The sequence below is a fragment of the Ursus maritimus genome, unplaced genomic scaffold (assembly GCF_017311325.1).
Source record: "Ursus maritimus isolate PB19 unplaced genomic scaffold, ASM1731132v1 scaffold_10, whole genome shotgun sequence".
NCBI lineage: Eukaryota > Metazoa > Chordata > Mammalia > Carnivora > Ursidae > Ursus > Ursus maritimus.
The window spans coordinates 75,723,832-75,749,967 of NW_024423344.1; the positions used below are offsets into that span (position 1 = coordinate 75,723,832).

General features: G+C 41.6%; 1 protein-coding gene across 1 annotated transcript in view; it reads left to right on the top strand.

The window, feature by feature from the left end:
* MYO16 (myosin XVI) overlaps positions 1-26,136 on the top strand; it is a 434,741-nt gene that overhangs the window by 53,400 nt on the left and 355,205 nt on the right. Inside the window, exon 3 of the mRNA XM_040624514.1 lies at positions 5,135-5,278. Within this exon, the coding sequence (XP_040480448.1) occupies positions 5,135-5,278 (144 nt within the window). The remainder of the gene's footprint in view (positions 1-5,134; positions 5,279-26,136) is intronic.

The window sequence follows — 26,136 nt, forward strand, 5'->3', positions numbered from 1 at the left end:
GTAGGGAAAAGACAGAACAGTTTAAGTTTAAAATTGTCTTTATTTGTTATTTGGTTTCTGTGGTTTTTAGGGTCGTTTCCACTGAATCAATATTACGCATTGTATTGGGTTTGTACATCAAGGGACGTTACGTTTGTTCAGAAACAATTTCAAACAGTGAAAGAACGGATTCCCTGAGAAGCTGTGGACTGCCGATTTAGTGTGGAAAGTGTTCGTTCTCACTGATCCTAGGCAACTCAATGAACAGTCTTGGAGGAAGGAGCTGTTTTTGGTGTTGCGCCCTAAGTATGCGTTAGGAGGCAGAATGGAATATTTTGATCACTGATTGGGATCCTGGGATTTAGTGCTTTAGCGTGGAGCCAGTCTTCATGGCGGAATCCAGGGGGTGGTAACTAGAGTAAAACATGGTGGAGGTTTCTGGGGTCCTGGAGGGAAGACATTTTATGCTCTCAGAGAGGGTGGGTAACCCAATATTGCTGTTGTGCTCGGATTGTGGGGATGCCTGTGATTGTAGTCCCTAACTTCAATGAAAGAGGACAGCGACCCTTTTGGGAGAAGACGGGTGGTATGTAAGGATAGAGTGAATCTTAGAAAGCAGCACATTAAGGTGAACGAAGGGTGATTCTAAACGAATCAATGAGCTCAGGGGCGCCTGGCTGGCTCAGTTGATGGAGCATTGGGTTCTTGAACTCACGATTGTGAGTTCAAGCCCTGCATTGAGTGTAAAGCTTACTTAAAAAAAAAAAAAAAAAGAATCATTAAGCTCCAAAAGTGGCCAAGCCTTTTCAGGGCTTGATGGGAGAAGAATCTTACCTACAGTGGAGAAGGCTGCAGGAGAGATGGTGTTTCCGGAGAGATAGATGTAGGTTCTGTGACATTTCTAGGTGAGGAGGGAATATTTGAAATGGACTAGGTTCCAGAGGTTCTCTGGAAGGAAGTGCAGTGCGTGGACTTGAGGGACGTGGGGGGCCGGTTGATTAAGAGGTTTTGCAGTTCAAGGCGGGCTTCACGGGCATATGGTCCACACGGTCACTCCAGGTTTTGTGCTCTGCCAGGCCTGTGCTTGGTTTCATGCTCTGCTCTCACCATCTTAAATTGTAGTCATTTTTTCAAAATATGTATTTATTTATTTGAGAGAGAGAGTGTGCGCGCACACGTGCGCATGCATTTGGGGAGGGGCAGAGGGAGAGAGAGAATCTTAAGCAGACCACACTCAGCATAGAGTCCAACATGGAGCTCAATCTCATGACCTGGAGATCATGACCTTATCTAAAATCAAGAGTCGGATGCTTAACTGACTGAGCCACCCAGGTTCCCCCAAATTCTTAGCCATTGTTGAATAAGGGGCCCCACTTTTTCATTTTGCATTTTGCATTTCATTTTGCGCTGCACATTTCCCACAAATTATGTAGCCCGTCCTGCCTGGACCTTTGAGAGGCAGAGGATGGTGACAGAGGAGCCGGGGTAGATGACTGCTGGTGTCAGAGCCCTCTGAAGGTGACCAAGTGGCGGGTTAGCCACATTCTTGCTGCTGTAAACCCTTGCCAGAAATTGGTTGAAATGGTGAAGAGCAACCTGAATCGGGAGGAAGATTTGCTAGCTGGAAGAAAATTCTTTCTAGTGAGAATGAGGTTTACTATCTAACAATAATGTTGTAAGAACATTGTAACAGGAATGTTCAACCATCGTAATCTTTTCAGACAAGTGTGATTAGAAGGTATTTATTGCTGTCAAATTATTATTCATGATCCTCTGAAATGTGAATCTAAAAATTACATTACTTGAGAGAGGCAGATATCATTTTCTACACTGTATCTAATTAACTCTTTTTTGGTAAAAGACACTGAAAAGCCAAACTGTAGGTATCTGAATTGTAAATGTGGATTCCTGAGGTGCGGGCTGAGGGGATCTTGACAGACAGGGAAGGAGGAGGTCCCATCACTGTTGATTATGCCATGAGTTATCAAAAAGATAAAGAGAGCAGAATAGGAATTACCTGCATGTGAATTTCCTGAAAGAAATTGGATCCGGGCCCCAATTCTAAAACCTATTTATTGAGCCTTTATACTCTGATCCTCATCTTATTACTCATCGTACCCGCACCTGCAGCTACTGTGGATGGGGCTCAGCGTTACTGTTACACGTGACGCAGTAAGTCACATAGGCAAAGATCGTGGTTCAGAACTGAAACTAATCCCTCCAAGTTCACGTGTGCCATTGCCCCATTCCATGCATCCCAATCCTGACGCCTGCACATCTTCCTTCATGTGGAACCTGCACCATGATTTCGCACCACGCGAACTGTACGTTCTTGAGACCACTAGGTACTGGAGGAAAATAGGAATGTTCTTCCATGACCGTATTATGATTGGGAACCACAATTCATATGTCCTTTTTTTTCTTTTACATTTTTTTGGTGAAATATCATTTCAAAACTTGTACCTGATTTAAAAAATTGGGCTATCTTCTGGTTACTAATTTTAATGGAAATGAAATAATAAGAAAAATATATCATATGGTTTCACTCATTTATGGAACATAAGAAGTAGGAAGATCGGTAGGAGAAGAAAGGGAAGAAGAAAGGGGGGTAAACAGAAGGGGGAATGAACCATGAGAGACTATGGACTCTGAGAGACAAACTGAGGGCTTCAGAGGGGAGGGGGGTGGGGGACTGGGATAGCCTGGTGATGGGTAGTAAGGAGGGCACGTATTGCATGGTGCACTGGGTGTTATACGCAACTAATGAATCATCGAACTTGACATCAGAAACTAGGGATGTACTGTATGGTGACTAACATAATATAATAAAAAAATATTATTATAAAAATAAATAAATAAGAAGAAAAATATAAATCAATCAGGTAGTCCCCATTTCCAGTGCTATCAGTCTGTTTGGTCACTGCCTGGAGATTGCTCATGGCTCACCAACGCTTGGTTCACTTATCGAAAGTCATCTTTTGCTCTGTCTCACTTTGTGTAATCTGCATTACTGTCTTCAGGTTCACTAGTCTTGTCTTCTCAACAGCCAGTCTGCTGATCCCTTCCATTGGTATATTTTTCATCTCAGCCATGGTAGTTCTCACCTCCAGGTGTTAAAATTTGAGTCTTTTTGCTGTCTTCCATGTCTCTGCTTACCATGTTCAACAGTTTTCCAGTTTTTTGAACATATGGAATGTGGATATCATAACAGTTTTAACACACAGATTTGCTCATTCTAACAAGTGTATTACTTCTGAGTTGGTTCCCATTGATCACTCTTCTCCTCCTTGTGGGTCCTATTTGCTTGCTGTGTTGTATATGTGGTTGGTTTTTTTGGATGCTAGAGGTTGTGAATTTTGCCTTGTTGGGTACTGAATATTTTCATATCTCTGTAAATAATCTTGAGCTCTGTTTGGGGGGCATTGAAGTTATTTGGAAGCAGTTTGAGCCTTTCAGAACTTGAATTTAGTATTTCTAGGTGGGAGTAGAACAGCGTTCAGCTCAGGGCTCATATCTCCCCCTTCCATCCCCGCACTGAAACAAGACATATCTGGTACTCCACCCAGTGGTGCGTCTACTAGAAGGTTCCCTTTCTGGCTGCTGGAAACAGACACTATTTCTAGAAATTCACGAGCTCTGACTCCTCTTCCTTTTCAGGGTCTTCTGTCCCTGGGCTTGGGTAGTTTCCTGGAGTGCGTGTGCCCATCACGATTTTTCTGCATACTTTAGGGGGTGACTGCAGATCTTTGAAATCCTCTCTCTCTCTGCAGCTCTGTCCTCTCTGTGACTGTCCTGTGCATGCTGGCCAGCTCGGTCTATGGACTTTCAGTTCAGTCTCTTCTTGAGTGGCCCAGGGTGACTGGGGTTCTCCTAGCTGTGCTGCAGCTTGGGAAGTCCCTCAAGTCAGTGAGCTGGAGCGACAAAGGCAGCAGGACTGCCTTGTTTCCTTCCCCAGTTCTCGAAGTTATATTTTGTCTGAGTGGTGTTGTTTTCGGTTCCGCTGATTTAGGCAGGAATGCCAAATGGGCCCCGTTACTCAAAAGAAGTCCTCCGGTGATTGGTTTTTAATTGTCTGATCCAGTGAAGAGTTGGTACATTGACATGATGACACTTCCAGTGGTAACATTGTTTACTACTGCTTTTTGGGAGGGGAACCTGTGTGATGCATCCAAATCCTATGGAATGCATATATCTTTTAACCCAGAAATTTTGCTAATAGGTAGTTAGCTTATTTAGCTTAGGCCTTTTTTTTTTTAAACTAATTTAGCTAATATGCATTTGACACTAATGTAGCCTATAGATATAAATGTAAAATATCAGACTTATACTAGGACTGGATAATTTATAGAATGAATATGTAGGTCTTTTCAATAATTCTTGAAAATTCATGATGACGACAGTGGAGCCTTAAGCCAAGTGCAGGACCCACCAAGCATGATTACAGATAGTATGCACCCATGGAGCCAGCCCTGACTTTGAATTTTTTTATGAATTTTACCTCTAAATAATAAATAAAAAATAAGAGCAAAACAAGTTCCTGGAGAGTTTGATTTAATAGACTATGAAATTTCCCTAAAATACAGTGATTAAAATTCGTGTTAGAAGATTTTGAAAATACAATAGTTAACTGTTCCAAGATGGTACCGTGGAGTTTTCAGTTGTGTTATGCAGCTAGGCTGACGGCTGCATTTGGATGACGGGGGATGAGTTTGGAAGGACCGTGAAAGGTCTTATCTGTCTTGGATGCAATAAGGTGGTGAAACTTTATTCTTTGACAAAATTCAATGACAAAATATGTACATTTTAAAGCAGAAGGATCATATGATTAAATCTGTATTTCAGAAAGATAATTCTGGTAAATAGTCCAAGATTATCTGGTGATCCTATCTACAAATGAGGAGGACCCAAATAATGAAATTTTTTCCTCCTTCTTAATGTCTATCCCTATTTTCTCATTTTTATTTCTACTGTCTATGGTCGCCATTTCCTTTTGAGTCCTCCAACCTCCACATGCCTCTTAGCTTGTAGGTTAGCTGGAGAACAGTTAACGCCATCTGTCAACCTCTAAATTGGCATTGAAATTTTTATCTATGGACATTTTCAATAAACCTTATCATAGTTTGAAATACATTTATTTATTTTTCCTTTCTTTCAGTGTGCTCGGTATGATAATGCCTTCATTGCAGAGATCCTGATTGACAGAGGGGTCAATGTCAACCACCAGGATGAAGACTTTTGGACACCAATGCACATCGCCTGTGCTTGTGATAACCCTGATATTGTCCTGCTGCTTGTATTAGTAAGTAAAGCAATTTAGTTTATTACTGTTTGAGGATTTGATGGCATATAAAAGGCTATATATTTAACTATTCATATTTCGCAGTATGTAATACTTTTGTTGATTTAAAAAAATGTGTATGTATGTCATCCTTTATCTTCCTGGAGTTACAAGATAATTAGAGACTAAGGAGGTGGATCACAGAGTTCATAAAACATTGTGCCGATGTCATTTGAAGCTCTACTCCGCTGGCTTTCTTCTGGGAAATTATATGCCTCAATACTTTGCAAGAGAGTCCTAACTAAAATGGTTTCATAAGTGTTGTTTCTTTCAATCCATCCTCTTTTAGCCGACTAGGCATACAGTAATGAGATATGGCAACTATTGAATCTTACTCTCTTGCTCACATCTAGTAAAGCAGTGTCTACAACATTTCTTACAAAAGAATGAAAACTTTAAGTATAAAACTCACTGGCGTTATTTGTTGCTGTTGTTTTCGATTATAGCTTAGACCCTGACATTGATCTTCACAGCATACTTTAATTATTTCAGAATCGAGATTTGGGATTTTTTCCCGGTGAGTTTGTCTCTAACAAAGAATTTAAGAAATTATACAGGAATTTTAGAACACATGCACATCTCAGTGTCTGGTTATGTTGCTTTTCTTTGACAGATGGAATTGAGAAAGAGAAGCTGGTTTTAGTTCACGTGTGATCACAGAGTTAAAACTATAGTTTCCAAATTAACATGTTGATGGTTCTGCAGTGACCCTTTTCTCACATCAGGTAGAAAGTTGTATTTCTGACAGAACATAACGTTCTGCAGTGATCTTCATTTACTGATCATGTCATTAGTATTTATTGATTACTATTTTTAATGTAATTCCTGCCCTTGAGGAAATTAGAACTTGTTCATTCATTCAAATATTTGTTGAGTAACCACTGTTCTAAGGTGACACAGAGTGAACACAAAGACATACTACGTTAGAGAGAATGGCAAGAACAAACAAGCAAGCCAAGTGAGGCCCTACGGAGAAATTTGATTAGTGGAGTGAGCCAGTTGGAGTAGTCTCCTTGCCACCATGGAATAGCCAGCCCCGCCATCTATCCAACAGGAATAATTTACTTTTAAATAAATATGGATGAAAGCCATTATCATAAAAATTATAATTCCTGTAGGAATGTGTTCCTGTCCACAATCTCAAAAGAGAGATTTATTTTACTCCAGAATTAAATGCCATTGTACTTGGTTTTAGTGCTGTATGTCCAATATTCTTGCCATTTTCCAAAGATCATTGATGAGTAAGAGACTGTACAAGTATTTGAGTGTGTTCTGTTCTCACTAGAGGGTCAGCTGTGAACAGAAGTAGCACAAATCCCTGCCTCTTAGAGCTTCTATTCTCCTGAGGAGAAGCCAGAAAAAACAAATACATAAATGAGTGAAATACGCAAGATGTCAACTGCAGAGAACTGTTGGAGGACAGGAAGAGAGGAGTAGAGAGTATTAAGGGGTGGCCTCATGGGGGAGGGGACACGTGAGTGAGTTGTGACAACACTTCCACGTGTTCTTTCATCCCAGGTGAATCAGGCATCCTTTGGAGAGTTTTGGGTGGAGAAGTGACATGATCTGACTTTTGTTTGAGAAGATCATTCTGGCTGCTCTGTTGAGACCAGACAAGAGAAGGGGCAGTATGGGGGAGCATTTAGCTGTCTGTTGTCACTCCTCAGGCTAGATGTCGTGGTGGTGGTGGGAGGTGTCTCTCATCTGGATGTTTGAAGGTCAAGTTGTCCGTGTTTGGTGTGGGATTGGATTTAGGGCTTGAGAGGAAGGACATGAGTCACAGATGACTCCCACTTGTTGGCCTGGGACTAGAGGGTTGGAATTTGTGTTAAAAGCATTTGAATCGTCTTTTTCAAGTCTCTCAGAAAATCATCATCTATAAGAACAATTTCAGTGAGTTGAGAGATAATTACGTGTTGTGAGCTTTTGTGGAGTAGAGATGTGTGTGTGTGTGTGTGTGTGTGTGTGTGCGTGTGCATGTGTTGCCATCATACACTACACAGCATTAGAACGTTGCTGTTTTAATTGCATCACAAATGGTTTGTGTTAATGGAGTAGGCTTAGGTACTGTGAACGTTGCCAGTACTCTCGCCAAATGATCTGCCAAACTGGGAGATACTAATACTTGATTTTGGGACAGTCCTTCCTATGTGTCAGGTATGTTTCTACATGCTTTATAATGATTAATTCACTTAGCGTTCATGAAACCCTACTCCATACATGCTAGCTTTCTCTGCCTTTTAGAGATGAGGGACGGATGCCCAGAGAGGCCAGTCTATGTGCTGAAGGCCAGAGAGTAGTGGCAGAGACAGCTTTGGTGTCATAACCAGAGCCCCTTGATCTGTGGTCATCTTGCTAATGATAGAATTCCTACAGAGCTGCAAGTCCCCAGAGTGGACGGATGAGATCCTGATTCCCATTGTAGTATCATGCATTCCCCTTTATTTTATTTATTTATTTATTTATTTAATTTATTTTTTAAATTAAATTAAATTTAATTTTTTATGTAAATTTCTATGATTCATTAGTTGCGTATAACACCCAGTGCCCCATGCAATGCGTGCCCTCCTTACTGCCCATCACCAGCTTATCCCATTCCCCCACCCCCCTCCCCTCTGAGGCCCTCAGTTTGTTTCTCATACATTCCCCTTTAAAAACACAGCTTTGAAACTGATTGTTTAGAAATTGGGAAGAAAGTTAAGAAATACGGTACATACACTCGATTCTTGTTTTCATGGTAGTTATGTTCTGTAAAGTGACCAGGAACACCGCATTAGTGAATGTTGAACCACCACTCCTGGGGAAATGCAGCGTTGGGTTCCTGCAAGCCTCTGGTCCAGGTCTGTACGAATCTTGTTTTATAAGTCTTTCTCTTAAAGACGCCTTTTAAAATATATACTGTGGATTCATAAACATCAAACTCATGGCCAATAGCACTATAACTCATGCCTGAAGGAAAGCTAGCCACACACATATTTTTCTCCAGAAGGTTCTTCATAGCCTTCTTGCACTTACAGGCAGTGGATAGCAGCTCAGCACCGTGCTTGGGGCTCATTTTAAATGGCAAAATCGCCAACAAAAGGACAGAAATATGAAAAATGCAGCACTAAATAGACCACAATGAAGACTTTGTTTGCACTCTGAAGGTGGAACAAGAAGGCATGGCATTGGCTTGTGAGATCTCCATTCAAATGAGGGCACCTGGTGACCAGAATTTTCCCCACTCTGCGTATGTGTGCGAGTGACCGTGGAAGTGGAGCCCAAGGATTCCTTGTGGTGCTACAGAAAAATTCAGCCAACAGACAAATTCGCAAAGGTGGAGTCTGAGAATAATGAGGATCCGCTTGTTAATTACTAAGCAAAACAGCCAACACTTTCTTAGAATTTTAAGTATGAAATAGAAATCCTTTGAACCTAGTATATTTTAGGGATTGGGTGGTTCAAAAAATGATGAATTTCTGCAATAAATTTTCAAAATTTATGCAAAAAAGTCTCATTAGTTTTACAATTTCCAGCACGTAGTTGGATAGGGTTTGGAGTTTCCTAGAAGTTTTTCAGCTATCTCACTGGAAATGTAGAGCATTTCTATGAAGTGAGGAATACACTTAATATATAATCCTTATTTTTATATAAAGAAATCTATTATCAGAGAGGTTCCATAATAGAATAACATGTCAAATCTAAATGTTTTGGATCCCCCCAAAATAAAATTTTAATGCATTATAATTTTTTATATTTATGTATAAATATACATGTATTTAATTGTACGTAATACACATTATAATTACAGTTTGTCCACTGAGAATTTTCTTTTACTTACTTTATTTTATTGTTTGTTGAACATCTCACATATATACATTTTGATTTTTTTATTCTGCCTTATCTAATTTTTAAAATATTTTCTAATTTGCTCCATGTTCAAACACTAATGTTCTATAACTGAAAATTATATCTAGTTTTAAAAATAATTTCCAGGTAATTGGCTATTGCCCAGATTTTAAGAAGCTTTCTATTACTTAGGAATATATCACAAAATCTGATAAATGATTAACTCAAATCATGTCAGGTTTTATTCTCCAAAAAGTCTTGATTTCATATTTATTTCAACCTGTTTATGTACGTGTATTTCTAGCCTGTTGTATCAGTGCATATATACCTCGAAGATGTACTTGTGGAATAGACTCAGAATCTGCTCGATCCCTTGCCTGCGGAGGGAGGGACGGTAGGCTCGTCTTTGCTATCTCACGCCTCGGGGCTGCACAGGGAACCATCCCTGAGGACGCTTGCTCAGTTCTCCCCTCTTTCCTCATAGGACTTTGGGTAAAAGATATGCATTTGTTTCAGTTTTCTGAATTTTCACATCTGATTTTGCAATGTGGCTGCAGGTGCTCCATTACTCTGCCCTGTGAGCAGTTTCAAAGATGAGGCAAGTCTGCACGTTTTAACAGCCCATTGCATTTGGAACCATAGGAAACACGTCCCTTTAATTTGGTATTAATTATTTTGAAAGGAAAATAATTTAATTGAGTAAAAGACCCTAGGATGCTTCTACTTGAGAAAATGATATACCTGTGTTACTGATAAATCATCTTGGACTTTTCGTCTTTCCTACTGAAAAACCTGGGAGGATGTAATTTGATATTCCACATGTTCTGGAATTATTTAATAAACCTTACCCCATAAAGCGTATCTGTTAAACGTGGTTACAAGAAATGAGTAATGGACAACAGAAGGATAAAATGTCATTTTAATTAGTTTTATTTGTGGAACGGTGAATGAATTCTGTTTCATGCTACCAGGAGACCTTTCAAGGTATTTTTACTCCTTGCAATCAGAAGGCGTAGGGAAAATATTAGCAGATGGATAGTCATTTACTAAGCGAGGCTCAGCAATCTCTTTTATCATCGTTTCACTTCAGTAACAATGGAATGATTACTAGAAATTGCACTGAATGTTTTCTCAATCCTTGGCCTTTTATGTTTGAACATCTGATGTTCATAATTTTTGTGCCTGTTGGATAGAGTGCATCATGGACCGTGTCTAATGGGAAGTGCGGAACCAGATCATTTTAATGGGTGCTGCAGGAAACTGCTAGAAACCAACAGTTCTGTCATCACTGAGATAGTAAATGATATTTCAAAAACATATTGCTTACTTTGTGTTCGGTGGCTTACATTTATAGATCGAAATTGACTCATTCCCAAACGTTGTTCATTTGTCGCTTAGACCATTCTTGGGTTAAATACTAGTATAAAAATTTCATATTGTTTAGTTATAATTTATCCTTCCCATCACTTTGATCTGTTAAATATTAAGACATGGGGTACCCTGCTATTTAAGAAGGTGATATTCCTCCCTAGAAAATGAGCTATAAATCCAGACGGTTCAAGGTAAGTCTGATTTTCCAATAAGACCTGTGGCAGAGGGCCTGGCGTCATTATCAACTTTTTATGTAAATGACCCCACAAGCAATATTTAATCTCTCTCTTAGCAGTTTCTCTTACCTTCAGCTTCACCGATAAAGTAAGTTTCCAGGCTTGAATGCCTTTGGCTTCCAGCTCACAAATTAACTGTTGTTTTTTTTTCCTATTTATTCACAACCTTTTTCCATCCTGAAAACGAGTTTGTTTCCCTCCCTGAGCTAAATTCTCCCCCATCCTCTCTAGACTCTACTAACCTGTCAGAGGATTTCTCCACCACTTTTCCATCTCCCGATTCCATGGTCTTTCTATTGGACTCCTCCTTTAAATTCATATTATGTCGCAAAATCTCCCACTAATTAAAAAAACTGAGGAAAAGCCCGGTTAAATGTCTTTCCTGTTAATTGTCACCACAGTGTCTCTCTCATTTTTATAGTCAAGCTTCTCTGAGGAGCGGCATGCTTTTGGGGACCCACTTACCACCTCCCAGCCATACGTCACTGTGGCCAGGCTGCCTGTTGTCCCCGCAAGGACCCCGGCGTGGCCCTTGCCGAGAACACTTTTGACATTGCTGTGATGGATTTCATCATTTATCCTAATTTATTTGTCTCACTAGGTCTAAAAGCAAGTGGGTCAAAGAAGGAAATTGGGCAAACATCCAGTTTTTTTTTAACTCAAGGTTATATTTTTTGGGCTAATCAGAGTAAGAATTTGAAAGGAGTTACTCTGGCTTCTAAGCCCTGTTTGTGGCCATTAAACTTAGGAGCGTCTTTGCTTTATCAAGGTATCCTTGGCAAATAAGATTGTGTATTTCTTAAGTGTCCAGCATGACGATTTGATACAAGCATGCTTTGTGAGACGATGACCACAGTCAGGTTATTAACACATCCACCATTCATGTAGTGACCAGTAATTCTTTTTCTGTTGTGGTGAGAATGCTTAAGATTCACCATCTTAGCAACACTCGAGTGTACAAAACAATATTATCACGTAAACTCACCGTGCTGTCCATTCGATCAAGAGCCTGTCCGTCTGCAGCTGGAGGCTTGTGCTCTGACCAGCAGCGCCCCAGCTCCCCGACCCCAGCCCTTGCTAACCACCTTTCTACTGTCTGTTTCTATGAGTTTGACTTTTGTTGTTGTTCTTATGTTGTTTTTGTAAACCTGTCGTTACCTACCCTTCCCATCACTAAAATCTATGGTGAAAATTCTCCCTCAATACTCACAGTGATTGAGACCATAAAAGTGATTTCAGAAAACAGGCAATAATGTGTCCTTCATGATAAATCTATATAACTTGACATAAAATTCTTTGAAGAATGGGGAAATATATTACGTACCTTTCATAGGCATCTGACAGGAACGTGAGCACTTGAGGTTTTCCCCGACCTTGGTACGTTTGAGAAACACACTTTTCCACATCTAAGGTCCAAGGTCTAAGGAAAATTTCCTTAGGCTTCTCTGTTCATTTACTTAAGCTCCCATTTTTAGTAAATTATATTGCCTCTTCAAAAGTGCTTTTCAATATATAACATTTTTCGTCTGTATCTAAGATAATTAAAAAATTTAATAATTTGCATTAATATTGTAAAGCACTTAGATTGAATTTCTGAATATCCTTTCAGTAAGACGTTTTATTTTTCTAATTACAGAAGCAATTCACATTTATTTTAGAAGCATTGGAAAAAATAGAAAAACCAAAAGAACATAGAAGTCACCCACAATTCCACCGATCAGAGAAAGTCAATGTTAACATTTTAGTACACGTCCTCCTGGTTCTGTTTGCGTGGGCGAGTGTAACACACATGTAATACTTGGATTTGTGTTATATGCATATTGTCCTTTTTTTTTTATTTTTAAAGATTTTATTTATTTGAGAGAGAGAGAGAGGGAGAGAACGCAAGCAGAGGGAGAAGGAGAGAGAGAATCTTAAGCAGTCTCTGCACTGAGTGTGGAGTCGGATGTGGGACTCAATCCCAGGACCCTGAGATCACGACCTGAGCCGAAATCAAGAGTCAGACACTCAATCCACTGAGCCACTCTGGCGCCCCATATATTATCTCTTAAATGTCACAAAATCATTCTGTTTTTTAAAATATTTTGTCCAAACATGTATTGAGTGGCTGCATAGTGTCCCGGAGTTTAGATGCTGTCATACTTTTGGGTGACTTAAGCTGTTTCCAGCCTCTCACACTTAACGATGAGTAGTTTGTAATTCAAGAGAGCTGCGATTTACAGTAGAATGTAGTTATGTTTTATTTCCTCCAGGAGGTGGGTGGAATGAGTTGAACTCAAGAGGGCTCTGAGGATGTATATGGATGTCTGTACGTCTGCCTCTTTCTAAACCAGATGCGGTCAGCTGAGAAGTTTTTCTAGCTACTACCGATTGGAGTTCGGCAAATGAATTACGCTGTGATGCTCTGCTCTAAGACGGTCCTCACGTGAAATGAGTGGCCTGTACCCCTGGAATGCCCCTAGTAATGTCGTCCCTGGAAGCCTGACAGCACAACTACGGCCAGAGCCCTAGTTGAGGAAGGCTGTGCCATGGTGGCCTACAGCAGTTTCACACAGGGCCTGGGCTCCTGCTCTCGGGTCAGAGACGCCTGGCCGTGTTTACTCAGTGAGAAACACCACGTGACATTTCTGCTCTGCTTCGCTTCCCCCTCTGACCTTGCCTTCGCTGTTACGGCTCAAGAAAGGCTTTGGAATGATGAAGTATCACCCCTTTGTGGGTATCAAAGCGTGAGAGTCATTAAACAATACAGTGACTTTCAATATGGAACACGCCTTCTGTGTCGAGGGCACCAGACTGGGTGCAGGGCCGTGAAGGAAAACACCAGGAGAGGGACCTCTGTGTTAGAGGCTGCAAGTGGAGGTGAAGGCCCTGTACATGAGACATGCATGGCGCTGGATGAAAAGATGTAATGAGAAAGGAGTAAGAGATGGACTGAGTCTCATTTCCACATAGAGAGAGCTAACAATTTTAACCCAAAGGTCAGTCAGTCAAATGTTGTGGAATTCAGAGGAAGAGGATTCTGATTGGAACCCAGAATAACCCAGTTGGGACTAGTGGCACAGGTAGAGTAAACTTCATGACATTGTTGAGCGGACCTTGCAATTTGGGGACGGCATGAATAAGGCTTATAGTTTAGGATGGTGAGTTGTAGACGGTGTTTTGGGTTTTGCCTGGCTGAGTGGCTGTTGTGGAATCCCACCGAGAGAGCGATTAGTCTCTAGACCAGTAGTATCTTGAGTGGTGGGAAATACCGTGGAGTTGCTGTCTGTGAGACTGTCTCTATTGAATAAACGCCGAAGAAGAGCGACCAGCTTTGACCAGCGCCTGGTGTGGGGAAAGGGCATGTGCAGGACAGGGGGTTTGGGCTGATCACCAAGGTGAGATGTGAAGGGGGAGCCAGGTGTGTTCATCAGGTGGAGGCAGAGGACAGAACGTCCCAGACCGTTGAACAGGTTGTGTACAGACTCCTTGATGAGAAAAGAAAGGGCAGGTGTCGAGGAGGCCGGAGTTGGCTGAGGAGAGTGGGAAGAGCATGGTGAGGAGGGAGAGGTCATTGGGACCCAGTGAGATGCAAGGGGAGCCTGGACTGGAACCAGCGATGAGCTCTGTGTGGGGGTCGGTAAGTACATGGTCAGATGGTCACATGGAAATGACCTGTCTTAGCATGGTGGGATTGTCACTGCAGCTTCCTGAGGCGAGGTGAGTGTTCGGACCAGGGTGGTGAAGGGCATGAGCAAGTCTGGAAAATGGTTATAAAACAGTGCAGATAATATGGTCCTGTTGTATAAGAAATAATAGTATATTCATAGGATCACATATATGTCCATTTATAATTATATATAGATACACTGTGGACAGTTTTATAAAGCTGATATCATAATATCCATACTTTACAGCCCAATAAATACATGTATAAACAGGACAGCTTGCAAGGGTGTATTAAAATTTATCTACTAGCCGTGTGCTGAGAATATTGAAATAGAATGCTATAACTGTTGCCTTAGAGATTCTTATAAATTTCTAAGACACCGGTTCCCACAAATATAATAAATTTAACCTTTAATATTAACCTCAAATGTTCTTAGAAACTTGTAATTTAAAAAGTAAATTCTACCTATTGGAAAAATATAACACATTTTAGCATGGCCCAGCAAATAAAAGCATTTTAATAGGATTATTAATTATAATATAAGAAAATTCTGAAAGAAATATGTTACATTAAAGCAATATCAATTAAGTATTTACCCGCTTTCAAGCACATTACATCTGTGATAAATTTAGTATGAGAGCAGTGCTTTGAAATTTTTATCTTCGACGGTCTTTCGAATATCCCATTTCTAATACTGGAAGATAATTTATAATAGGAATTTCAACACATTATTGATGGTTGAAGGGTATAGGTAGATCAGAAATATCTGTCATTCGGTCATCTGGGTGGCTCAGTCTTTGAGTGTCTGCCTTCAGCTCAGGTCATGATCCCAGGTCTTGGGATCGAGCCCCGTGTCCTGCTCCCTGCCCAGTGGGGAGCCTGCTTCTCCCTCTCCCACTCACCCTGCCTGTGTTACCTCTCTCACTGTCTCTCTGTCTGTTAAATGAATAAATAAATAAAATCTTAAAAAAAAAGAAAAGAAATATTTGTCATCCAAGTTCCGACAGTCACGCTTAGAGACGATTTTATGATAAAGTTGGTGTTGAAGTATGATCATGTCAGTATTAACTTGGCACTGCTAACATATGCACTGCACCATCAGACCACATACAGCCACTTTTTACAAGGGAGATGCCTTGACTTTTGGTTTTTATTCCCTGTAGGTCGATGACTGGTGTCCCATGCAGATTTTGTCCCGTCTGTGTGTCCTCTAGGGAGAGCTTCCTTGGGAGTTTATAATTTACCAGTGATGACTTGAATTGAACCATCTCTGTAAGAGATCACTGTTACGACAACCTCTTAGTTCTGAGGCGGTTAGATTTTCATACAGTCTTTTCAGCTAACAGGAAAAGGATCAAGTCATTTCCATTACCATGAGCAGATGGAGAAACGTTGGTCTTTTGTTTCCAGTCAAGGGAGCTCCCTCTTTGACTGCATTGAAAGATCAGGCCTGGCTGTCATACTAGCTGTTAGCTGTGGGTGATGGAGTATTTTTTACTTAATTCAGAGCTCATCCCAGGGACTTGGGTGCAGTGTTTATGAAGTGTTTATGAAGAAATCAAGCTCCACAAAATCGGAAATTCCTTCATTGTCAAATACAAAGAAACATGGAATCTTCAGAAACATTTTTTTAAAGATTTTATTTATTTATTTGAGACAGAGAGCATGAGCAGGAGAAGGGGCAGAGGGAGAGGGAGAAGGAGACTCCCCTCTGAGCAGGTAGCCTGATGCGGGGCTCCATCCCAGGACCCTGAGATCATGACCTGAGCAGACGCCTAACCGACTGAGCCACCCAAGTGCCCCCAGAAACATTCAGTCTTTAAACCATGTTTCAAAAGCATGTTATCGTACCAGGATATAACTATCCCTTATTTTGGGGGGATTCATAAACACCAGACCCAGAACAGTGCATATTTCTGACCAGTGCTTGAATGCAATATCTTTGCTGTCATTCATGATTCTTGACACCCTTATTTCTTTTTCAATATTATATCTGTTACAGCAACCAGATCTGGGTATTTTAATATTAATAAAAATATGATGTTAGGTAACTTTAGATTTTTTTTCAGATTCACTGAAGATATTATGAGATCTATACTTTTATGTGTATATATAATTTAATTCAGAGAGTTTGAGCCAGGACTTGCCAAATGAAAATCACTCTTTGACAGATTTTGTAGGCTATGTTCTCTTGATGATTGAGTCTGTTTAAAAAAAAAAATCATAACATCTTTCTGAAGATTTTTACTTAAAGAACTGTCTAATTTGCAGATAATATAGCAGAATTTCAAGATTCTCTGTGGAAGTGTGAATAGCCGTTAGTAGTTTTTGGGTAGATGGGGCAGGAATGACTGTCAGGAAACACACACATTATCTCCCTGTGTCTACGACCGTTCGCATATTTTTGACATTGTGTCTGGTGGGCACATGGTATTCTGTGCTATTTATCACGTTACTGGCCAGCTGGGACTCCGGAGAAATGCAGCGATCCGTGCTACCTGGGAACTGGGGAGGAAGGTGAGGGGGTATCAAAGGAAAGATGTGAGTGGGAAACGTGCTGTCAAACTAAGATGCATTTGAATTGAGCTCCCTCTGCCCGCCCCGGGGGCATGTGAATATGCAGGAGAACTTGGTATGAGAACCATCTGGCAGACAGAAGAGCTTAGGCTCTTTTCTGCAGTAATTGAAGACGTGTAGTAAAAACTTTGGGTTCAAACTTTGAGAACTAGAAGAGAGGTGGAAGCCTATGTAGGAGCAAAGAATTTATCTAGTAACAGATAGGAGAACTTTTTGGCTTGAGAAAGTAAATTAAAAAAAAAAAAGGCTGAGCCGAAATGATGCCACAGAAAATCCAATTACCATTCAGTATTTTCCATCAGCCTAGAAGCAGCAGAATGGAATAAATCGGAAAGTTTAATTTCTAAGTATCAGTAGAAGCAAGAGAGGTGTTTGATGGTGGCGTCCACGTGACTCTACGGCTGGGACAGACGGAAGAGAACTCTGCCAGGAAGCCCAAGGCAGCAGAGCTGCCACGGCTGGGAGGTTGTACAGCATGGAGCCTCCTCTTAGGGGCCGTGCGAGTAGGTCCAGCTTCAAGGGCTGCTTTCCACACTCACCTGTTCCCAGGCTCAGCAAACATCGGTTCTAGATTTGCATTGTTGGACCTGACACTTGCCTCTCCTGCTGGGGGGAGCAGTTACCCCCCGGGAGACACAGTTGCCACCTGCCTCCATTCTCAAATAATGAAACTGGTAAATAAAGGGGTCACCGTAGAGAAGGATTAGGGCATCCCCAGTCCAGACGCATCTTGATGAGGTCTTCACAGACCCTGCCTGGAACTCGATGGTCTAGTTCAGCAGTGCCCAGAGCCCTTGGGTCACGGGTTCACCTCTTGCTCTCACCGATCTGCCATACGGAGGCTTCACAGTGCTCTGAGGCAGTGTGGGGTTCCAAGAGGGATAGAGAGTCAGCAGGACCCCAAGCACCTTAGACAGATTCTCTTACAACCATACTGTGCCATGAAATGCAGGTAGAAGCTGAGGACACTTTTCAGGGAAGCCCGAGGGGAGAAAGGACACCCACTGCCTGGGGAGTTGGCTGCACGCACAATGCAGTCTCCTCATCTCCATGACTCCTCTGAGTAGAGTGTAGTTGGCAATGTAAATACTTGACGGCGGAATGTTTGAGATCAGGGAGAGTTCATTGGAAGGTCACCAATAATGAGAAAATCTCAAAAATGGAATATTTTAAGAGACTTCACTTTTTTTTTTAAATTCAATTATCCAACATGCAGTGAGTACATCATCAGTTTTGGATTCAGTGTTCAATGATTCATCAGTTGCGCACTACGCCCACTGCTCATCACATCACGTGCCCTCCTTAATGCCCATCACCCAGTTGCATCTCATCTCCAAGTGAGATGACACTTGATCTTACTGATATCATTTCCTGGCTTTACACAGTCAGCAACACAGCCTGGCAGGGATTCACCTGGGGTTTGTCTATTTCCAAAGTTCATGTCCATCCCCATTTCCGCCACCCCTCTGTATCTACTGTCTTTCTTGTGCTTTGATGCCAGGGGGGATTATTTTGTGATTTTAACTGGACTCCTTAAATAAACACCTTGAAGGTAGATTCTTTGCCTTAGAGTTTTTATACCACTACTGCATCCTCCTCTGAGAACTGTCGATACTGAAATGCCAAAGGAGACCTCAAAACCTGGAATAGAATTGTGGGATTTCAGAGTTTGGCAGGGACCGTGTCCCATCACCTCATCAAAAGAGGTACTTGAACTGTCCCAGGTGTAACGATGGTCTGGGACTGGGTTTGGAGAGGAAGCCACCTCTCTACCGTGCAGAACACCACTGATAGATCTGCTCAGCGGTCCTTGACTCGGGATGGATGTCATCTTCTCCTGTGACAGTCAGATTATCTGCTCCTCACTGGTACTCTTCTCTGAATTAGTATAAATTCTAATGTCTATTTTAGAACAAGGGCTTCAGAGGGGAGGGGGTGGGGGAATGGCATAGGCTGGTGATGGGTAGTAAGGAGGGCACATATTGCATGGTGCACTGGGTGTTATACACAGCTAACGAAACATGGAACTTTACATCAAAAACCAGGGATGTACTGTATGGTGACTAACATAATATAATAAAAAATATTATTATAAAAAAAAAGATTTCTTCTAATGGTAATTGGAAATTAACCCTAAGACAAATTTGAAAAAGCCATTATAAAAATGGAGGATGTTTAAAGGTGTATTATTAAATAAACCCTTATAAATTCCATATCAAAAGAAAAAAAAAGAAAGAAGAGAAAGCCATGTTTAATATGCTGTAAGCTCTCAGTCTTCCTCTCAAACTCAGGATAAAAATGGAGATGCTATTTTCAAAAATATCTCTGGTTAACTTATGATGTGAATTCCTTCCTTCCTTCCTTCCTTCCTTCCTTCCTTCCTTCCTCCCTTCCTCCCTTCCTCCCTTCCTCCCTCCCTCCCTCCCTCCCTCCCTTCCTCCCTTCCTCCCTCCCTTCCTCCCTTCCTTCCTTCATCAGGTACATTTTTAATGCTATGTGCCTGGTGCTATGCTTGCTCCTAAGGATACGTGAGCAGCACGAAAAACAGGGTCTTTGGCCCTAAACATTGATACTCTTGTGTAGTAGAGAAAGTAAAAAGTGAGCATAAAGACTAATTTGTTTCTTAGTGTATAATCATTAATATATTTACATCAGTGATTTTCTGCTTGCCATGTGTCAATCTCAGCTTCCGGTGAGGGCTGTGATGGGGTAAGTATGTGGACCTCGTCCACAGGGCCCTAGGCACACGTGGACTCAGACGCAAGGGCTCCTCACCGGAGGCAGTGCTTTTGCAAGAACATCACCTGAAACGCTGGTGAGTCCCTGTGGGTTTAGGGTGTAGTGATGAGAGTGAAGGAAATGTTGATGATTTATTTTGAAGGTGAAATCAATAGTAACACAGGGTTTTTTGATTTTTTAAAAAAGATTTTATTTATTTATCTTTAGAGAAAGAGAGCATGGGAAGGGGAGGAGCAGAGGGAGAAGCAGACTCCCCGATGAGCAGGGAGCCCGGTTCAGGACTCAGTTCCAGGACCCTGGGATCACCACCTGAGCCGAAGGCAGCCCCTTACCCAACTGAGCCACCCAGGCGCCCTGCAGGGTTTTTTTTAATGTTAAAGAAGGAGAGAGAATTTAAATATGACTCCAAGCCTTCTGTGTTTGGGAAATTGGAAGGGGCAATGCAAACACGAGTGGAGAAATACTTTTCTGTGGGAGGGCCATGCGTTCCTTGTTGAACATGTCAATGTCAGGATCCATGAAAGATGCACCCGGAGAAATCTAGGAGGCAGTTGGTCCCGGGGCGAGAGAGAGAGGGAGGGAGGGAAAGAGAGAGAAAGTCTTATATGCACACATATGGGAACAGAAGCCCTGGAGTAAATCAGATCAACCTGTCAAAATGTGAAGTCCGAAAAAAGAAAGAACATTTAAAAGAGGGTCCGAAGTAAACTAAGGACTGTTAGAGAAACAGGAATCTGCAGAGAACACTGGAAAAGAGAAGCCAGATTTGGAAGGCAAACCAGAAGCGGGTACTGTTGTGAAGTCCAGGAGCAACGTGCCGGGAGCATTTCCTTGTGCATGGGGGAACTGGAATTAACAGAAGCTAGTCATTCAAACATGGAAAAGGAAACACTAGGAATGTTGCAAACTGCATCCCTAGTTCAGATTCAAGGACCTATAAACTGCGTGGTTTCCCCTTCTTATGTGTATAGATACTGCAGTGAGGAACCTTCAAAGTGTAATAGAATATGTTAGACTAAAGAAAGAAAGAGAAAAAAAGAGAGAGAGGAGCTGGTACCATAAGGCACCAGAGATAAATCACACATGGAGACCATTAGCGCAAAGTATTTAGGGACAGAAAATATAAACTGCCCATATTCACAGTTTGCTGGGAAACAGACCTGGAAAAGTCTGCATTTTCGCAGAGCAAAGTATGGAGTGTTCAGATTAACACAATATGATTTTCTCTAAAGACGTATTTATTTATTTGAGAGAGAGAGAGCGAGAGCATGTGCAAGAGTGGGGAGAGGGGCAGAAGGAAAGAATCTTCAAGCAGACTCCTGTTGAGCACCAAGCCCACTCAGGTGGGGCTGGATCTCAGGACCCAGGAGATCATGACCTAAGCTGAAACCGAGAGTTGGAAGCTTAACCAAGTGAGCCACCCAGGTGCTCCGAAGATAGGCTTTTGAACAAGCAGAGTACCCTGACTGGTATTGGAGAAAATTATATGAATAATCAACGAGGGAGGAAGACACTGGCTCATTTCGTGCAAGGTCTTAGTGAATGAATGTTGTGTGGTTCACACAAAACCCTAATATGAAGGGAAACGAGCGGCTTAGTAGGACATGTAATATAAGAGACTTGCACAATACCTTGAAATTATGTTCAATTTACCCTAACCATAGGGGGCTCTTTACTACTGTGGAACCCGTGATTTCTTGTCTTAGCTTTTTCTCGGAAACACTTATTCAATATGCTTGCTTATGAAATTGTATCTTTTAACTGGATGGTTGACCTTTAATTATATCGTGGCCATTCATTGATTCAAACGTTACTCAGGCTCGCTCACCAGATAATCATCGACTTGTCTAAAGCTTTGCTCCTCACTCTTGACTTTAGATTTGAAACTTGCCACGGACCCCAGAGAATGGTCATATGTTTTCATCTCCTTTCATAGTTTTTGTTCATTGTTTGTTTTGAAAAATATTTTCCTCAATATAAATATCACACATTTATTGTAGAAAACTGAAAGAAACCCATACATGTAAAGAAGAAAATTAACAATCACTAATAATTCCGTCACATAGAGATAATCACCAATTATGTTTTGATGTGTTTTGTAATCTGTCTCTCCTCTTCCCCATGTGTTAGAATTTATACAGAATTTAGATGATATCCTGTGTATGAATTGGTAGCCTATTTTTTTTTTTTTTTTGGAGCAAAATGGTGGTGTTATTAAAGCATTGGAACAGGACCCTTGGGCAGAAAGAGCTGCTGCCCTGGGGTTGTGAGGGCTGGCTGATTATATACTTGAGAGTTGGGGGAGGTGAGGAAAAGGGAGGTTTTCAAAAGGGCTCTTACATGCTAAAGAGGACCGGAGATACTGGAGGCCTTGCCATTGTCGATTGAAGGTTGTTTCCCCTCTAGTAATGATGCTGGAGAAGGTCATGTTCTACGCAACTAATGAATCATCGAAATTTACATCAAAAACCAGGGATGTACTGTATGGTGACTAACATAATGTAATAAAAAAATATGATTATCAAAAACAAACAAACAAAAAAAGCCAATGAATAGAAAGGAAACTGGGTAGGGTTAGGCCAACATTTCCTTCCTTTGAGGAAGGGGGATTGACCACACCTTTCTCCAGAAGCCTGTCACCTGAGGCTTAAGACCAGAGGCTGAGCTATTTGCCTTTAACTGGCCAGCAGGTGCCCGGTTTTGCTGTTTATGAGAAGAGGTCATCTAAGGGAGAGGTGTCGCCCAGGGAGGAAAAGAAAGAGTCCGCTTTTACTCACCCTTCCTTCGGTGGAAGTGTTCCCAGGTTTCGGCACTGAAATGATGTGAGAGAGCAAGGTTCTTGTCTCACGGAGTCGAAGAATGAATCTTGAGGACAAAGGAGAGTGAGTAAAGCTGATGTAGGAGTGACGTTAGGGTTTGAAGCCTAAGACCAAGAAGGAATTCTTGAGATGTCTTTGGTGCAAAATGGTGGTTTGTTAAAGCCCGGGGACAGGACCCGCGGGCAGAAAGAGCTGCTGCCCCAGGGTTGTGAGGGGCGGCTGATTATATACTCGGAAGTTGGGGGAGCTAAGGAAAAGGGAGGTTTCAGAGGATTTTCATATGTTAAAAAAAACTCACGGGATACCTGAGGCCTTGCCAATGTGAGGTAAGGTGGTTTTTCCCTCTAGCAAGGCATTAACGTGAAGCTAGCTGGGAGCTTCCTGGAGGAACATTACACTCTGCCCACTTGAAGTATCTGTCAATGGGCTGCAGGTTATAAGGACTTTTAATCGTATCTACATTTCCTTCTGGAAGGCAGTTTATTGATAAAAATGCTTTGTTCTTGTAGATTGCTAAAATATTTGTAAACTGAGGGAGACTCATGTCCTTCAGGATTTTGATCTGTACACGTGAACTCTCTGTTTTTCCTTTCCTTAGCTTTCGGGCAGCCAGGAGAGCCTGAGGAATGTCACATAGATCCCATGGGGAGGGGGGTTGTGGGGGGTCACCTTCTGCTTTGTCCTCAGCTTGCCTTCTGCTCCCTCATCAAAGCGATAGTTGAAGTGAAGATACAGAAAAAGCTCTCAGGAGTGAGAGGGTCCCAACAGGGTTGCCACTGAGGGCTTTTAGGGATGGTCTTTTATAGAAAGCTGACTGGGGAACTTAAATCCTTTTAACATCTCTATTCATACCATCATAGAGCAAGGACTAGTGAGAGCACCTTCAATGGCTTACTTCCTTTTTAGGATTGGGTAATTTTCTTGGTCAAAGTAGCTGTTATAACAAGACCCCACCTCTGTCACCTAGGACAGGGTGGTCTGGTTTGTTCCCTTATCTCTGGTTTCCTTTCATCTCCTGCATTTTTGAATTTTGTGAGCCTGATCCCATGGCTTCCTACCTATCTCTCCCTACCTTGCCCAGCCTGTCTCTTACTCAGTAAGGCCTTAAGGTTAAGACAATTGGGAGTTTCCGTGAGGAATGTCACACATATCCCACCCTGGACTGTGTGTGTGTGTGTGGAGGGGGTGGTTTGCAGGGTGTCAGGTTCTGCTTTGTCCTCAGCTTGCCTTCTGCTCCCTCATCATTTCCCCCGTGAACAATTTTGACCCACAAATCCTTTAGATTGTTGAAGGTGGAAGGTTTCATCATCTGTAATGTCTTCCTGCTGGATAGGGGTGTGGAGATGTCCCTGTCTATGGGCCAAATTGGTTAGCTGGGGAAAGTATAGGGCAGTTACAAAAGGGGGAGGCAGCTGAATCCAACACAGACAACACAGATGAACCTCCTAGAGTAGAAGGGATCATCTGTCAGCTGGAAGTTACGGCGGTGAGGGAGTCTTGGCACTAGGCAGGGAGACACAGGAAATAACAATAAAATAAGGTTAATATTATGAGAAAGAGAAGTCGGAATAAAAGACCTTTGATAATTTTCCTCCAATCTAGGAGTTTAAGGTAATCCCTGAAGGAAAGAAAGATCCTTTAAAGTGCCGATTTGAGTATTCATGTCAGTTAGAAACCCAGAAATATTTTGGTGGCAATGTTCAATGTATACACAGCATTCTGTTTTTATCATAGCGCATGGTCTCCCTTGTGCAACAGGTAAGACATTGAATGCCGTTCTATTAGGTAGAACTGCTTCACACGTTTGTATTACTGTAGTATTTAATAGAGAAATGTTATTTGTATTCCTTTAGTATTTAGTAGAGAAATGCTACTTTGAGCGTCGTTTAGGACTTCGACCAGGTACCTATTAAGAGCTTCCATGTGCTAAACAACATCTTCCAGTCTCAGAAAGGGAACAGAGATGGATGCTAGGTGGTCATACCAGTGAGACACAAAACGTGTCCACCATCGTTTTAAATTTGGAAGGTTGGCTGGGTTGATAGTGGTTTTCATAATGCGTCCATCTTTTTATACACACGGTCTGTACATCTCCAGGTCTTACAGTTTCTTCGACAGTATGGTTCGGTGATACGCAGTTGGATCCTACAATTGTCCTTAAGTATTCTCCTATTTTAGACATTCTATACAGATTTTTATTACTTTTTCTATGTTTACGACACTGTTATTACATCGTTTCACGATCCTGGCAATACGTGCTTCGTGACATAAATAATTTTATGTGTAGCACTGTTTTCCCTTTAGGTTTGTGTCTGTCATACAAGCCAGTATTTAGAAAGCCAGATAGTTCTACCGGGCTTGTTGGACGACTTTTCAGATTAGCTGTGTCCTTCCCTTCAGCTCTTCTCTTCACATTTTTCTTCCCAGATACAATCACTCTGAACTCTTTCAGATGATCCCTCTGGTTTTCATATCTATTTCATGTTAAATAACTATGTTTATGTCACTACACGTTGACTTTTCATCTTTAGTCTGGAAGATGGGGATTGAGCCCGTGGTCACTGCTATGCGCCCACCAAACTTCTGTCATATGTAGAAACGTGTCCGGACTGCTTTAGCATGGCTGTAAATGCTTGCCACACCAGTTCAATTTCAATTCTTCTATTCCCCTTTCTTTCTGACATACTTTGTTTTCTTGATCTGGTTTGTTACTTAGCATGGCAGTGGTGCTGCCCAGAAATATTTATTGACCTCAGGATGTTTACTGAGGGAGCTGTAAAAACCTGTTCCAATATCATTTCAACTGTTATAAAATTTTAAATGGTTGTAATACAGGTTTTAAAATTTTTATTACCATAAAAATTCACAGTCATTAGAATCTCAAAGTACATTTTAATTATAATAAGGGGCTTAATACATAGTTCTTAATGAATGAATGGATTCCCCAATGGTATTGCCTCCTACATTAGGAGCTAACAGTGCAGAAGCCGGAGGAAAGTTGCATGCTTTTAGTTTTTCTTCTGTGCTTAAATAGCGCAAACCCACGGGAAAGTCTCTGCTTGAGACCAGAGATGAATGGATCTTCTGCCTCAGTTCCTTAAGTTTTCATGATTGTGGGCAGGTGGAAGCTCAGCAGTCCTCTGGTTGGTCTGATTCAAGTACAAGAGAGATGGCCTGTGGCAGGAAGATGGGTTCTTCCTTCTCAGCCCCATTCACTGGTGGTCATCAGGGGTAATTCACTCTGTTACAGGTTTCTGCTGGTGCACACCCTACCTGACACCCTCTCTCCCTGACTGCCACAGGGCTTTCAACTGGGATGTCTCAGCTGAGCCTTGGGGAGAGAGGTGGTGATCCAATGTCTTGCGGTTTTGAGGGTTTAACAGTTTCTTGACCTGTTCCTTTTAGTGGCATACATATTTCAGAATGAGAGGGGTTGCTTTCTGAATGTACCCTATAAAAATTCTGACAATTGCCCAATTCGACAGTAATAACAAGCCTCTGTCTTTCCTGATTGCATTGGTGGCCCTTTGGGTCAGTGCCTGTTATTCTTTTTGTTCAGTGAGTTTAGGTTTCATTTTTGGTGGAGTCTTACGGTTTTGT